Source organism: Oryzias melastigma, linkage group LG16 (genome assembly GCF_002922805.2).
Source record: "Oryzias melastigma strain HK-1 linkage group LG16, ASM292280v2, whole genome shotgun sequence".
In the NCBI taxonomy this organism is placed as follows: Eukaryota; Metazoa; Chordata; class Actinopteri; order Beloniformes; family Adrianichthyidae; genus Oryzias; species Oryzias melastigma.
Window position 1 is genome coordinate 15,812,227 of NC_050527.1, and position 13,610 is coordinate 15,825,836.

The window sequence follows — 13,610 nt, forward strand, 5'->3', positions numbered from 1 at the left end:
AATGTCTTGGACGGCCCCTCATACCACTGAGTTAGTTAATGATTAATAAATACTAACTTTAATCATCACATGGATTTCTTCTGTCTCCTTTATTGCTCCATCGTGGTTGCAACAAACACGTTGCAGCAATTCACACGTCCGTTCCTTTTCCTTCTGCTATTACTCTAATCTCTGTTCATCTTTTGTACACCAAGATTTTGCGTCTTTTGTTGGTCCATAGATGATTCTGTCTCATAAATCCCAAGTCCTCATCTGTTTTACACACTCACTGAGGGTCAGGGAGGCTTGTTACGTCTCACAGAGCTCTTGATTGTACCAAGAATAATTTACATGGTGGTTTTCAAACCGCCATACGCCAATTACCAAGGCTTAGGATATGCCAATTAAACATCGGGCTGTACCAACCGTCTAGAACATTTGGGACACAAAGAGCATGCCAAGTACCAGCTTTATCTTTGCCTGTCTGTATCTATGCCCGGTCTCCTTTCTTCTGACTTCCTTCAAAAGATAGACATGAAACGGTGGTAATCGAGCCTCCAGCGAGTCACTGTTTAAATTTTACACTCCAGTCTTTGTCGCTTGCCTGCTTGGACTGTTTCCTGGGTTTTTAGCGTTAGCTGCTAATGTGGGATCAGTGGAGCGGCAGAGGGAAGCCTCCATGTTTAGGAGGTTCGTCCTCAATCTGTCTGCCTGTTCCTGCACTGAAGAGGAGCGCCCCCTCACAAATCATGAGGCGTGACGATCCCGACGATATCTGCAGGATCTCCTCATATCCAGTGTTTGTTGTGTATACAGCATCCTAACATTCAGTTAAACCTCAACCAGGTCTTCCTTTTCAAAGACGTCAATCTCGGTGGGATTTCTATTTAAGGTCAAATAAATTCATAAATCATTAACCAATGAAGCAGAAGATGAAAAGATACCAAAGTGGGTTTGGGCTTTTGGCATGTGTGTTGCTTTCATTTCAAACTGGCTGTGAAGAGGGTCCTCTATGCCAGCTCATTGTAATACAATAATCTGTGACTGAATCTCCTGCTGTCTGCGGCAAACACAAACTCCAGCATTTGCACGCTTTTTAATGATAAAATAAAGTGTTTCCACATTGCCTTAGTTCTGCTAATTGGCTTTTTGGAAAGGAGAAGGCAGACCGTAGAAACGAAGAGCTGCAAGTGACCCCGATGAGTGCCATCAGATGGGACAGATGTTAACATGTAGTCGAATACTGACATGTTTCTGAAAGTGCAAACCCGCTGTGTACACTAGCTCGACTGTTCAAGCTTCATTAGTATAGACCTAACAGGTCCCTCTGCTGCACACAGCGATTAAACTGAGTCAGTGATGACGGGATACTGCTTTCTTCAGAGTATAAAAAAAATAAAATCAAAAAGAAACTTGTAAAAAAGGGAAAAAAACAACACATTTAAACTGTATTAAGATTTTTTTTTCCTAAATTTGTTTAATCTTGTCACCCATCAAACTGATTAGATCACTGTACCGTCAAAGTAACTTTTTTATTAGGCAAATATAGCTAGACTTAATAATTTTTTTCTTCTAGTAAATGTACATATTGCATCTAAAGCAATCTTAGTTACAAGGTCAAGTAAAAGTAAAAAGCAAAAATGTTGTTTTTTTATTACTGTTTTTGTATTAATTAAGCTATTTTTTCCTCTTTTCCAGTCAAATACATGCGTGAGGCCACGCCGTATGTCAGAAAGGGTTCTCCTGTGTCAGAGATCAGCTGGGAGACTCTGCCCCCCGAATCCCCTCGTCCCAGCAGCCCTCCCATCAGCCCCTCCTCTGACCCCCCCAGCCCTTGTACCCCTCCTGCGCTGCCCCTGAACGGAGACAGGAGGTGCATACTGCTCAAGATGTGTTATGTAACACGAGGAATGACCACACCAGATCCTGAGAACAGGTATGGGGAGGCTCCTGTGAGCTGCTCTTTTTTAGATATTTTTTTATTATTTGGTCCAGTTGAATACTCTATTCTGATTAGCTGCTGGATGCGTATTAAAAAGTGATAATCCACAGTGATGAACCACACCTAAAAGAGAAGTTGTGGTCACAAATCCCAATTGTTCTATTCTATATCACTGTGTAGGCTTCTTTAAAACAAACTTTTGCTTCATCGTCTAGACAAAAACATCTGGTAAGAGGTGAATTTTTTCTCTGAAATGTTCTTTATTAAACCTATTGTGACAATCAGCATAGATATCCCTGTACTTTGTCCCTCCAGTTGTTGTCGTCGTCCCCTCAGCTGACTCAGCGACACACATTGAATAGTTCGCTTTTTGTGAAAAAGCAATCTAAACAAAAAAAATAAGAAGAATGAAGTACTAAATATTGATTGAATATCTATTTTACAAGTGACCATGGTATTAGCGTGATAATTACCCTCGTAGTGCGCATTATCGGACATTAATGCACTTCGCTACACTTTGTGTCTGACGGTTCAGGCTCCCATGTTGTGTGTTAATTTCTGATAATGCACACTTTGTCGAGCATTAGCCCTTACATACGTTTTTCCCTTTCAAAAATGTACGTCCTTTAACGACAAACATTTTAAAATTATGCAACATGCTTAATTATTCTTATACCTTTTCTCTGAAGTGTTTTTTTTTTTTTAACCAGACAAACATGTTTTAGAAATCTCCTTTGGTTGAAACCATACACAGATATCCTCTATATCAGGGGTGGCCAACCCTGGTCCTCAGGAGCCTCAACCCTGCCTGTTTTCTAGTTCTCCCTGACCAGCTTCCTGCTGATTAGTTGACGTAAATGATTCCACATCCTGATTGACTGAACACACCTGATTTCAATTGTCAGCATCAATCAGTCCAGGGAGAGCTGGAAAACAGGCAGGGTTGAGGCTCTTGAGGACCAGGGTTGGCCACCCCTGCTCTATATCAATATTTATGTACTTCAACTATAGGAACCTGAATGACAAAGACAGAGTTTAACATGGTTCACTGTAGTTAACTGGCAATTACTTTGTCCAGCTCAACTATGTTCAAAAATAAATGATGACTAAACTAGAAAAAGCAATGTCAAACTCGTTTTTTTTGTAACCAGACTGTATAAAAACATATTTTTGATGTCGAGCCAGACTTTTAGCTTAGACTTCAATTGTAAAGTCTTCCTCTCTGGAACCAACCTCCAGTGGTAATCGCAGGAACTGCAGATTTGGGTACTTTCTTTTCATTAGAAAACAGAATGAGGTTGCTTGGTCACAATTGAAACATTTTATTACCATGGGAGCTTAAAAATCCTTCAATATGTCAGATTTTGTTCAAGCACATTTATCTAAGAATACATGTTCCACTTAGACACATTTCCTCATTTTATTCCAGCCTGTTAGGACGGTTCTGTTTGACGTTATTATTCAGCTGAACGGGGACACTCAGGAGTGATTTAGTCTCAGGTTTAAAGCAGTCTGCTTCCAGCCTCCTCTTTAGTGTCTCTTTTACTACCATGTTTTCTCTTCCTGTGAGCAATACTTCATCATTCACCCTCCCTTGCTTGTTTTTGCCATCTTTCATACTTGTTTGTGTTTTTCTGCAGCTTGTGATTGTCCTCTCCCCGTCTTCTCTTTCATCATCTGTGTTCCCAAAGAAAGATGAGTTTCTTTTTCCATCGGGCTGCGAGTCTCTTCACGATTTTATGTTTTTTCCTCCTCACAGTTCTGAGAGTTTCCCTGTTAATCCATCCCTTCATCAGCATGTCCTTTTGTGCAGAACTAAACCTGCTGAAAAGAATGAAAGAAACATCAAAGTCGAGCCACAGCAGTAACGTGTGACCCTGCAGGTCTAAAGAGTTTATTTGCACATTGGTAGTGATTAACCCGACAAAAACAAGAGGGCAGAAGCTGGAGGTTACCTTGATACCAAATAAATTAAATATTTCTTCTGCTGATAATGATTTTATCTTTAATGTATGAGGCTTGTTCTTCATTGACTTCTGCTGAAGGCAAATAGATGAGAAACAGGGTAATTTGATGGTCACTTTACAGCCAGAAAGGTTCTGGTTTAAGTCTCTGCCCTCCTGTGAGGGCAAATATTTGGTAAGTATTTGAGTTTAACTCCAAACCCTTTATCATTTAAAACGGACTGAATGCCTGATGTTGTTGTTTTATGCTTCCATGTGTGTGGCCCTGTGATAAATTGGCAGAGCATATAGGCAGCACTCTTTCTTCTCTTCACTGATGGTGCCAGCAAATCCTGTGACCATGTTTGTAGAGGATAAAAAGGCTTATAGAAAATTAACAAAGGGTTAAAAAAGTCATGCATTAAGCAAATTTACATCAGAGCTGTTGTCTTCAAACCTGAAAACAAAGATGTTAGAGAAAATTATTGCAAATCTGCTTCTTGAAACACAAGTTCAGATAATCAGCCCGTCTAACCTTAACCAGGTGTATTTAATGATGACTTTAGATCGAACTGCTCCCTAAAAGAAAGGAATAAGCCCCAGCAGATATAAACAGTTCATAGCACCAAGAAAATACACTCAGAGACACACTCATCATTTATGCCATACCTACTATATTGTAGTTAGAATGTTTATTATTATATCATGCTGAAGTTCTGGACTGCAACGACTGCATTGTTTTCACAATTTTTTTATTGCCCCTTTGGGCAAAAAGATATGCCTTGCCACATATTCAAAAACTCACCAAAATTAGCTTAAATGGTAAAATATCGTTTATTTGTATGGTGCGAAGCACATATTCGGAGATATTCAAAGAATTTAAGTTATTATGGGATGGTCACAGGACCATCAGCTTGGCAGCCATTTTTATGCCAAAGACTGAAATTTGGCAAATTTCTCTTTTATTTACAATATGGGAAAATAAAACATAATTGAAATAATCTTTACAAAATACAAAATTTCACACACACGTAGGACTGGGCAACATGAATTTTTTTATATAATTTTTTTTATATCAAGCGATAATTATATAGATCACAATATAAACCAAATAACTATTTTTGTCAAAATTGCATGTTCTGCAGCTCAAAAAAATGTGTAATCACAATTTTTGAATTAAAGCACCAGTCAGGCTCCTGAATGGTTTCAAAGCAACATTTGGCAGTGTTGAAAATAAACAGCATTTTATTTCCTCAATCATATTTTTAGGACCCTATTGGTTTTTTTTTTCTCTTACTGAAAAATATTTTGCTGTGGAAATCGGACAATGTCAACTGTGTTTAAGAACAATCTTTTCTTAATTTACCTAAAGATAACCACCATTAATTTATTGGTAAAAGCAACTTGTATGTGAGATACAGTTGCAGGACCTCATGTTGTGACCATTTTATAAAATTAATTTTACCATTTTATTACAATGAAAGGCACATTAATATTCAGGTAGTTTTTTTTAAGTCATACTCTTTAACAAAAATAGTGAGAAATAGGTGATTTAAGTGTTTTACAGTTGACATACAGAGAAGAGATTCAGAAGGTTCAGTAAGTTACTAAAACTTTTAAGTAGTCTTGTATTACACATAAAAGGAATTCATTTATGGCCTTAAAAAAAACTCCTGAATATTACAATAAATTGAAATTGGAAAATAATTCATGTCAATGTTGAGTGATGTTGATGAGCTGAAAAAGAATATTTTATTGAAGTGCGGTTACTGATAAATAGACAATTTACTTCTTTCACCTTTACATTTAGTTATTTAACATACTCTTTCATATAATGTTTTTTGTGAAAAAGAGGCAGAAAATGAAAAATCCTTCTTTTTCACTTTTTCCTTCACATCTTGTTACTTTACTGCATCATAAATGCAGACCTTTCCTTTTTCTATTTTTTAAAATTCACAGTAAATAAGAAACATTTCTGTATTTATTAGCAGTTTCTCCTTTCAAAGGAATTAATTTATATTTATGAATTGTAAATGAGAGAAAATGCAAAAAAATAGTTCCTGCTAAAGAGGCTGCAGAACTTTCAATAACAGCAGAATGCAACTGCAGATGGAAAGCGTCATTAAACAAATCCATTAAAAAATAACAATGAGCATCGCTGTTTCCATTAAAAATATTTACCCCGCATGAGTCATTAGGGGTATGTAGCGTAATGTGAAAACTCCAGACGTTAGAGGAGCTCCAGTCTGGATTTATTAACCTTTGATAGAACAATGTTCAAATATTTAAACTACTTTACAGACTAGATCTTTACTAAAAAGAAAAAAAAAGAAAAAGCAGTTGTTTTTGGTGCAAATTTGAAAGTCAATTCCTTATTGGACCTTTTAAAGCCTTTTTTATATGCATTTTTTATTCCTTGGAATTCATCAGTTTTGCTTCAACTCCATAAATCATTGAGTTTTAGGTTCTTTGTACATTCACTGTTTGAATCTTGCACGTTTCCACTTCAGCTGCGCACAGAGTGCAATATTTTACTATTTCATTTAGTAAATGTCATCATATCTTGTTCTTCACACAGATCTGGTAGTATGACTTCCATTGATGAGGCTCTCTTGAAGCTCAGTCTTCACAGAAACCTTCTCTTTTATAACTTTCAGTGCTCACTGTTCTCTGGTGTGTTGGTGTGTAGCTATAAAATCCAAATTATGATGTTTTAAGTCCTATCCAAGTTATTAATTTAGTGTGTTTTATAAAGATTGTATTCTAGCTTATCCATCTCAGACTATATTACAGCGTTCTGAAATTATTAATGCAGAACATGTTTTTTTAACCTACATTTACTCAAATTGTTCTTTTATTAACACTGATGAGATTTAATAAAAAATGTGTCAGATCTATGGATCAATAATTCAATAAAACCAAAATATTCTTTATTAATCACATTAAGACTTAAAATTAAACCACCGTAATTGATTAAAATACTAAATTAAAATGTAAATATGATTTCAAAATTCCTACAATTTTGTTGAGTATTAAGCATAAATAAATATGATTGGCTTCAACTGTTATTAAAAATTTATTAAATTAATTACAAAATGTTATGATTACGGGTGACTACGGTGCAGAGGTGGAGTGGGCAACCTCTGAATGCCATATTGCAAGTTTGGTTCCCGTCCTACCCACCCATGTGTTGAAGTGTCCTTGAGCAAGACAAGAAAAAAGGCAAGAGGTTTATTAAAAAAAAGAAACTCTAATATCCAAACACTAGTAGAAACATTTACTTTAGTGCTAAATTAATACATAAATCTGATTTATGAAGTAAAAATGGAGTGAAAACTGTTGGCTGTGGTTGATTTATGAATATTTATTCAAACTAAATTAAGCTTCAGACTTTAACCAGAGATTCTTCCTGCAGAATCACAGAAACTAAGAGGTTTAAAGCAGGCGTACTGTCCAACCAGAAATTTTTTATACAAAAATGTAACTTAATAGAATTATGAATTCATATGTTAAAACTAATTGAAGACATTTTTTGCATAAAAAATACTTTTAAGGTAAACTGATTTGCAAATCAACTATTTAAAAATAAATGCAATTAATTTGAAAACATTGATACCTTCAGTGTTTAATATTTTAACTTTTTCTAGACTGACTTAAGTTATTTCTGAATTGGAGTCCATTGTTTTTCAGATTTAAAATGATACTCTTAATCACAATCTCAGTTGTATCTTGCATGATAGTGGTGTAATCAGAGTATAAACTTTTAAAGGCATTCCTGTTTTAGTCATTTACATTATTAAAAGTCCTGTAGTGAAACTATTACCCCTATCTTTAGATAGGGTAAATCTCTTTAGTGCAATCTAAAGTTAAACATTCCCTTTGTTGCTCACAATGTTATTTTTATTACTGAGACATTTCTTCCAGAATTGAATCAGAATATCATCCAGTGACAGTGAATCTGTGCTGTCGACGCATATTGTTTGTGTGTGTATCGATAAAGTTTGGTGACAGATCGTGGACAGATAAAATCATAGCTAAATGTACTAACAGGATTTCATAAAGTTCTTCCAGCTAACACAATGACTCTATGACTCACCCATAAATGCTTGGTAAATGTTTAAAAGAAGGCACTCTTAGTCAAAATGGCAGGACGAATGCTCACATTTACACTGTAAAAGTTTGATCATTGTCAGACTTTGCCTGTTTCAAAGTCATAAGCTACAGTTAAAGATTTCTGAACATAAGCTTACACAGTTTTTGTTTTACAAAGTAAAGGATAACATGGTTTAAGAGACTTTCTGCCTGAAAGAAACCGGTTCTCTTTTCTAGACTAAGTACAGATTTGCATCCAATTAAGAGTTTTTCCTTCACTTAAAGAAGGTACAGTTTAAATCCTAGTGAAGTCTGAGAACAGATACAGAAGATTGTTAAGTGGAGACGAGTTAAAATGGGTAACTAAATGCTTTATCCTTGTCTTAAAGCTGTCTAATAACACAGCAGATATCCACTCAGACGTTGAAGTATCAGTACCTGGAGAAAATGTGGAAAACGTGGATGTCGGTTTTGTCCAAAAGTCATGCTTTTTTGGAATGATGTCTACCTGGTTTTATTAAAAATAAACCTTTTTAGCTAATGCTAGCCGGGCAATGTGTCACAAATTTTAAAGCAAATATAAGAAAATGGTGCAGGGCAGATCCACTAAGCGACGTGTGGAGAAATTGAAATATGTGTAATGGAACTGTTAACTCATGGGATATAGATAAGTCATAACCGACTGCAATGTAAAGACGTTTGCATCATTAATATAGCAGCGAACTATAAAGACACAAAATACGGCTATCTTGATTTTCCTTTGAGGATGTTGTGGTCTATTTTTGTATCATTGCAATTATAGAAATATGAGTCCCTATTATAACAGAATTGTAAAGGTTATTGCTACACTGAGGCAATAGAAGAGCTTCTTAAAGAAGAAATAATAGCTCTGCGAGGGACAGATTTAAATATTTTCTGCTCTGTTACACAAATAAGTTCTTCAAAAATCAAACAATTTGATTATTTTTTACATTCTGTTTTTCATAGTTGAAATGTGACTATGAACATTACAGACCAAACTCATTTATTTAAGTGGGACAACTGATTGACAAAGTACAAAGCCTTTTTTTTAGCTCACAAACATCTTAATAATATGCATCATAATATCTAACACTTTTGAATTATTTTAGTGTTTTTGCATCCACTCAACTTGTGATTTGTGGCAAATTATTTCTTTTTGTGACTTTCTTATATCTTTCCTTAAGAAGGGCAGCAGTTTTCCTATTCCTTAATTCGTCTGCCTTTACTGGCACGATCAAACACTTAATGCTGCACAATAAAGCAAATGCTCACTGCCTTATGCATCGTTACCATTTTTAAGCATTCATATTCACCGAGCAGACAATGGCAGCTGCATTCAGAGAGATGACAGGGGTAGGCTTTTTCTTTTCAGGCTGCAAATGCCCCTATATGATATCAGCAGATTAGTAATGGAAATTTGCTGAAAGACGACATGATAGACCCACACAGAATGCGTGAGCAGTGCTTCCTACTCTCCACTTGAACTAACTGAAATTTAAAGACATTTTGATCCCACCAGGAAAAAAATGATGTTTTTAAAAATTGATAATTTTGTTTTTTTCTAAGTTGAGACAAAATTGGAGTTTAATGATGTAATTTGATCACATTTGGTCCATTTTGAAATATTTTCCCCACTGCTCTCTGAGAGGTTAAACTGTCTTGTTTTGTTTTCCTCCAGACAGTTGGAGCTTCACTCCCCTGATGCCCGGCACACCGTGGTGCTGCGGTGGCCGGACCAACCATCTGCCCTGTCTTGGTTCGCTGCCATCCACTCCATCACCTCAACGCTGACGCAGGTCTGATTTGTAAAGAAAGAAAAAAAAAAACCTCATCATCACAAACAATTAAATTAGTCAGCTGTCATTATTCAGCTTCTAGGATCTGTTTTCATTGTTCTGCATGACAAAAGCTAATGTGGGCTGTTACCTGACACAGAGGGCTCTAGCAGAGGTCGTCCAAAACACATCCAGGACGGGGATCGCTGGCAGCAAAGAGATACGGCACCTGGGCTGGCTGGCAGGGAAGGTAGGAATGTGTGTCGACTAAGACACCTGTCCAATGTGTGTAGCAATACTTTGAGGGTTTGTGTTTGAATCCCAGTGTGAGTACTTATTGAGGTCAAAGAAGTTGTTGAAATATTGATTGTAATTATCATAAAGTCATCAGAAGCAAAATAGAACACAGCTGTGTGCTTGAAGCTGCCAGATTTTCTCACATTTTGAGGGGACTGTGTTGACGCTAATGCATATCTGTCACGTAATGAGCTTATTTTCCTCAGCTAAAGGTCAGAGGTTTTGTTCCATTCTCATATACTTATGCAGATTATGAATCCTGCAGATTTTTCCATACTTTATTGGTTTGACAACGTTGATGTTCTCTTGAGAATACAATGTGTGTAATGATTAGGTGTGTTTGCTCAGTTTAGACAAGACAGCCGTTCACATCAGCACACATGTAAAAAGCTGTGAAGCAGCATGAAACGTTTGCTTTATCACCCTTTGATTTTTACAAAAACCGTTGGACTGCCTTTGCCTTTTAACTCTATGTTAATCTTTGCACGTCCAAAATTATAATCATCCTTTTGTGTAAATGTTCCTGAGGTTTATACTGCAAAAAAAAAAATCACACACATACATGCACACACACACACACAGAGCCAAAAGTAAACTCTCCCCCTCATTTATACTCAAACACCTGAGCAAAAACACATCGACGTCTTTCTAAATTAAGCACAGTGAATTTGCCAAATATTTGATCCTCCACATGAAATACAATACTGTCCTGTTACTTAGCAACATACTCATGTTATGTTAAAAAGGTAACCCTTGACCCTCCGAATCCCACAGTGTGATTGGTAGAGACAGAACTTCAAAGAGCAGCTTAGGATCCCATGGCTCGGCTGCAGATAATCTCTTGTAATGAGAACAGTTCTGGAGCATAGTCACATAAAATTCACATGAAACGTGTCGGCGTGCTGGTGTGTGCGTGTCCTTTAGTGAGAGGGTTGTAGAGAGGAGTGGGTAAGGGGGAAGCGAATGCATAAAGAATGTACCTGTTTCTGCACACCAATTACATTTTATTTTAGCTCAGTCCCTGCAGGATACATAAAAGAGAATCTTGACATTTTGGTTTTGGACTCGAAATAAAGGCTTTTACTTGGTGAATACTCACACACATGATGTACTGGGACAGATATACTGTGGGAAGGAAGTTTTTACCTCACAGCTTGAACAAAAACTACCAGTTTAACTTTAAGATGATCCGTTATGTTTTTCTGTTTTCTGCAGGTTTTTAAGAATTTTTTTTCTAAATACTTTTTTCTGACTATTCTCTTTAGTAAAGGAAACCAAATGGAGCTTTATTGAATACATTTAACTCACATGCCACAAGGGTTGTATTTTGTTGTTAAAAGTCCATGTAAGTTTATGTTTTTAAGCAAACTTTAAGAGTTCTGTACCAAAAATACTTAATATCGCTCATATTGTTCACGTTTTATGATAGATTAAAAAATATGTTATTACTGCTTTTTATTACTGTTGACGATGCATATTTTATCTTATTCTTTTATTTTTTTTTCTTTTATTCTTAAACTTTTTTAATTATAATTTTATTCTTTTAGGAACAGTATGAATGGAGCACTGAACACTTCTAAATTTCGTTGTGACATTGACTAATAAATCTATTCTTCTATTCTAGTTTCTATCGCACAACCATCACCACACTCAACAAACAAAACACACAAGAAATGGCTGCTGAGACTTGCTGTGCAATAAATAGATTATTTTGTGCAATATTTTCTGTGCAATAAGTCAACTATTTTGTGCAAAAGGGGGACTTATTGTGGGATATATTGTGTGCAATAAGTGAACTAATTTGTGCAATAAGTTGACTTTTTTGTGCAATAAGTTGACTTTTTTGTGCAATAAGTAGAATATTCTGTGCAAAAAGTGAACTACTTCGTGCAATAAGTGGACTGTTGGGCAAAAAAGTAGGCTTTTTGTGCAAAAAATAGACGTTTTGTACAATAGGTGGAATATTCTGTGCAATAAGTGGACTTTTCGTACAAAAAAGGGTTTGCATTGAATGGACAAATATGAGAGAAACCTTTTTCTATTTTTATTCGTTTTCTGAGTTGTGATTTTTTTTCAAACTTGCCTTAATAAAATAAAGTCTGTTTTGTTCTGTTGTATTCTATTCTATTCTATTCTATTCTATTCTATTCTATTCTATTCTATTCTATTCTATTCTATTCTATTCTATTCTATTCTATGTAACTTGTGCTAGGCTTATTCTATTATTTATTACTAAGTGGCAAACATTATTGTTTGTGATGACTTGGTTTGGAGGATCATGATTGGATGGCTGCAGTAGCTCCTGTTTTATTGTTTTTGTGTTTATTCTGCAGACAGAGAGTGAGAAGCAGTGCTGGAAGCCTGTTCTGGTGGTGATGACGGAGAAGGACCTGTTGCTATACGACAGTTGGCCACGAGGCAAAGAGGCCTGGCAGAACGCGGCACACATTTTCCCACTTTTAGCAACACGGTAGGTCTACATGCAGAGACGTACAGATCTGTGTTGTGTGTCAACTGCATAGAATAGCAATCATTCTTTGTGCTACATGCTTTTGTGCTTTCTGTCGCGTAGGCTGGTCCACTCAGGTCCTGATCGAGGATCGCCTCGCTCCGGAACAGAGCTGTGCTTTGCCACTCGGACTGGCACCAGACTGGGCATTGAGACTCGCATATTCCGAGCTGAAACCACCAAGGATCTGTCCATGTGGACCAGACAGATCGTCAACGCATGTCATGCTTCAGCCGAGATGATTAAAGAAGTCACAACAAGTGAGTGGATCGCCTGAGACAATCATATTGCAGTTCGGCTATACCTCCACTTAGACACGCACACCTAAAAACTACATCTGGTGTGTTGATGTGGAAGTATCAGAGGTTTTACCGTGACAATCATGTGTTTTAGATTGCTTTTCTGCAGTTATACGGAATGCAAGCAAAGCCACTACATAGAGCTGTGGTGTGGGGGGGCTGCATCCAGAAAAGAGGGTTTGTGATGTAATCTGAGGGAAGATGTGGGCGAATCACTTGCTATTATTAGAGGAAAGCTTTTTGTGCGTGCTGTTAGGTACTGAGAATTGGTCGTTTAGGGAATTCCGGCGTATGCCTCCCCTTCTTCCCTGTTTTTTTTTTTTTTTTTTTTAAGTACAGAGTGTCCTGGGAACCACTCTTCTCCTCAGGGTCCCTCTCCTCTCTTTTTGTGCCAAGTTGAGTTTCACCTTCTCATGTTTCTATAAAACAGCTGGTCTCCAGCGCCAAATTATCTTCAGCGCCATGTCCTTGTTGCCGGTGTTGTTTAGATCTTGTTTATTATTGTAGCCTCTTTAAACGCTTCTCCATCAACTGATCTAGCCGTCTTACTTCTACACTAATTAGTCTGACAGGGTTTCATTCGCATCTGCTGAGGTTGATGTAGGCAGAAGCTCTTTAGGATTTGTTGGACGGAGAAATACGGCGTGGTCGTAAATAGCATGCGGCGGTAGAGGTGGAGTCAGCAGATGGGTGTAAATGCAGCGTAGTTCACGATGTTGATTGTTCTTCCACTGGAAGTGTTCAAAGTGTTCA

At 36.8% G+C, this 13,610-nt stretch overlaps 1 protein-coding gene across 2 annotated transcripts in view; it reads left to right on the forward strand.

The window, feature by feature from the left end:
* The window catches only part of sntb1 (syntrophin, basic 1), a 42,185-nt gene that overhangs the window by 12,828 nt on the left and 15,747 nt on the right, over positions 1 to 13,610 (forward strand). For both annotated transcript variants that reach the window (XM_036215756.1, XM_036215755.1), the window contains exons 3-7: positions 1,678 to 1,915; positions 9,656 to 9,773; positions 9,913 to 10,002; positions 12,383 to 12,519; positions 12,622 to 12,818. In XM_036215756.1, coding sequence (XP_036071649.1) covers positions 1,678 to 1,915; positions 9,656 to 9,773; positions 9,913 to 10,002; positions 12,383 to 12,519; positions 12,622 to 12,818 — 780 coding nt within the window. The remainder of the gene's footprint in view (positions 1 to 1,677; positions 1,916 to 9,655; positions 9,774 to 9,912; positions 10,003 to 12,382; positions 12,520 to 12,621; positions 12,819 to 13,610) is intronic.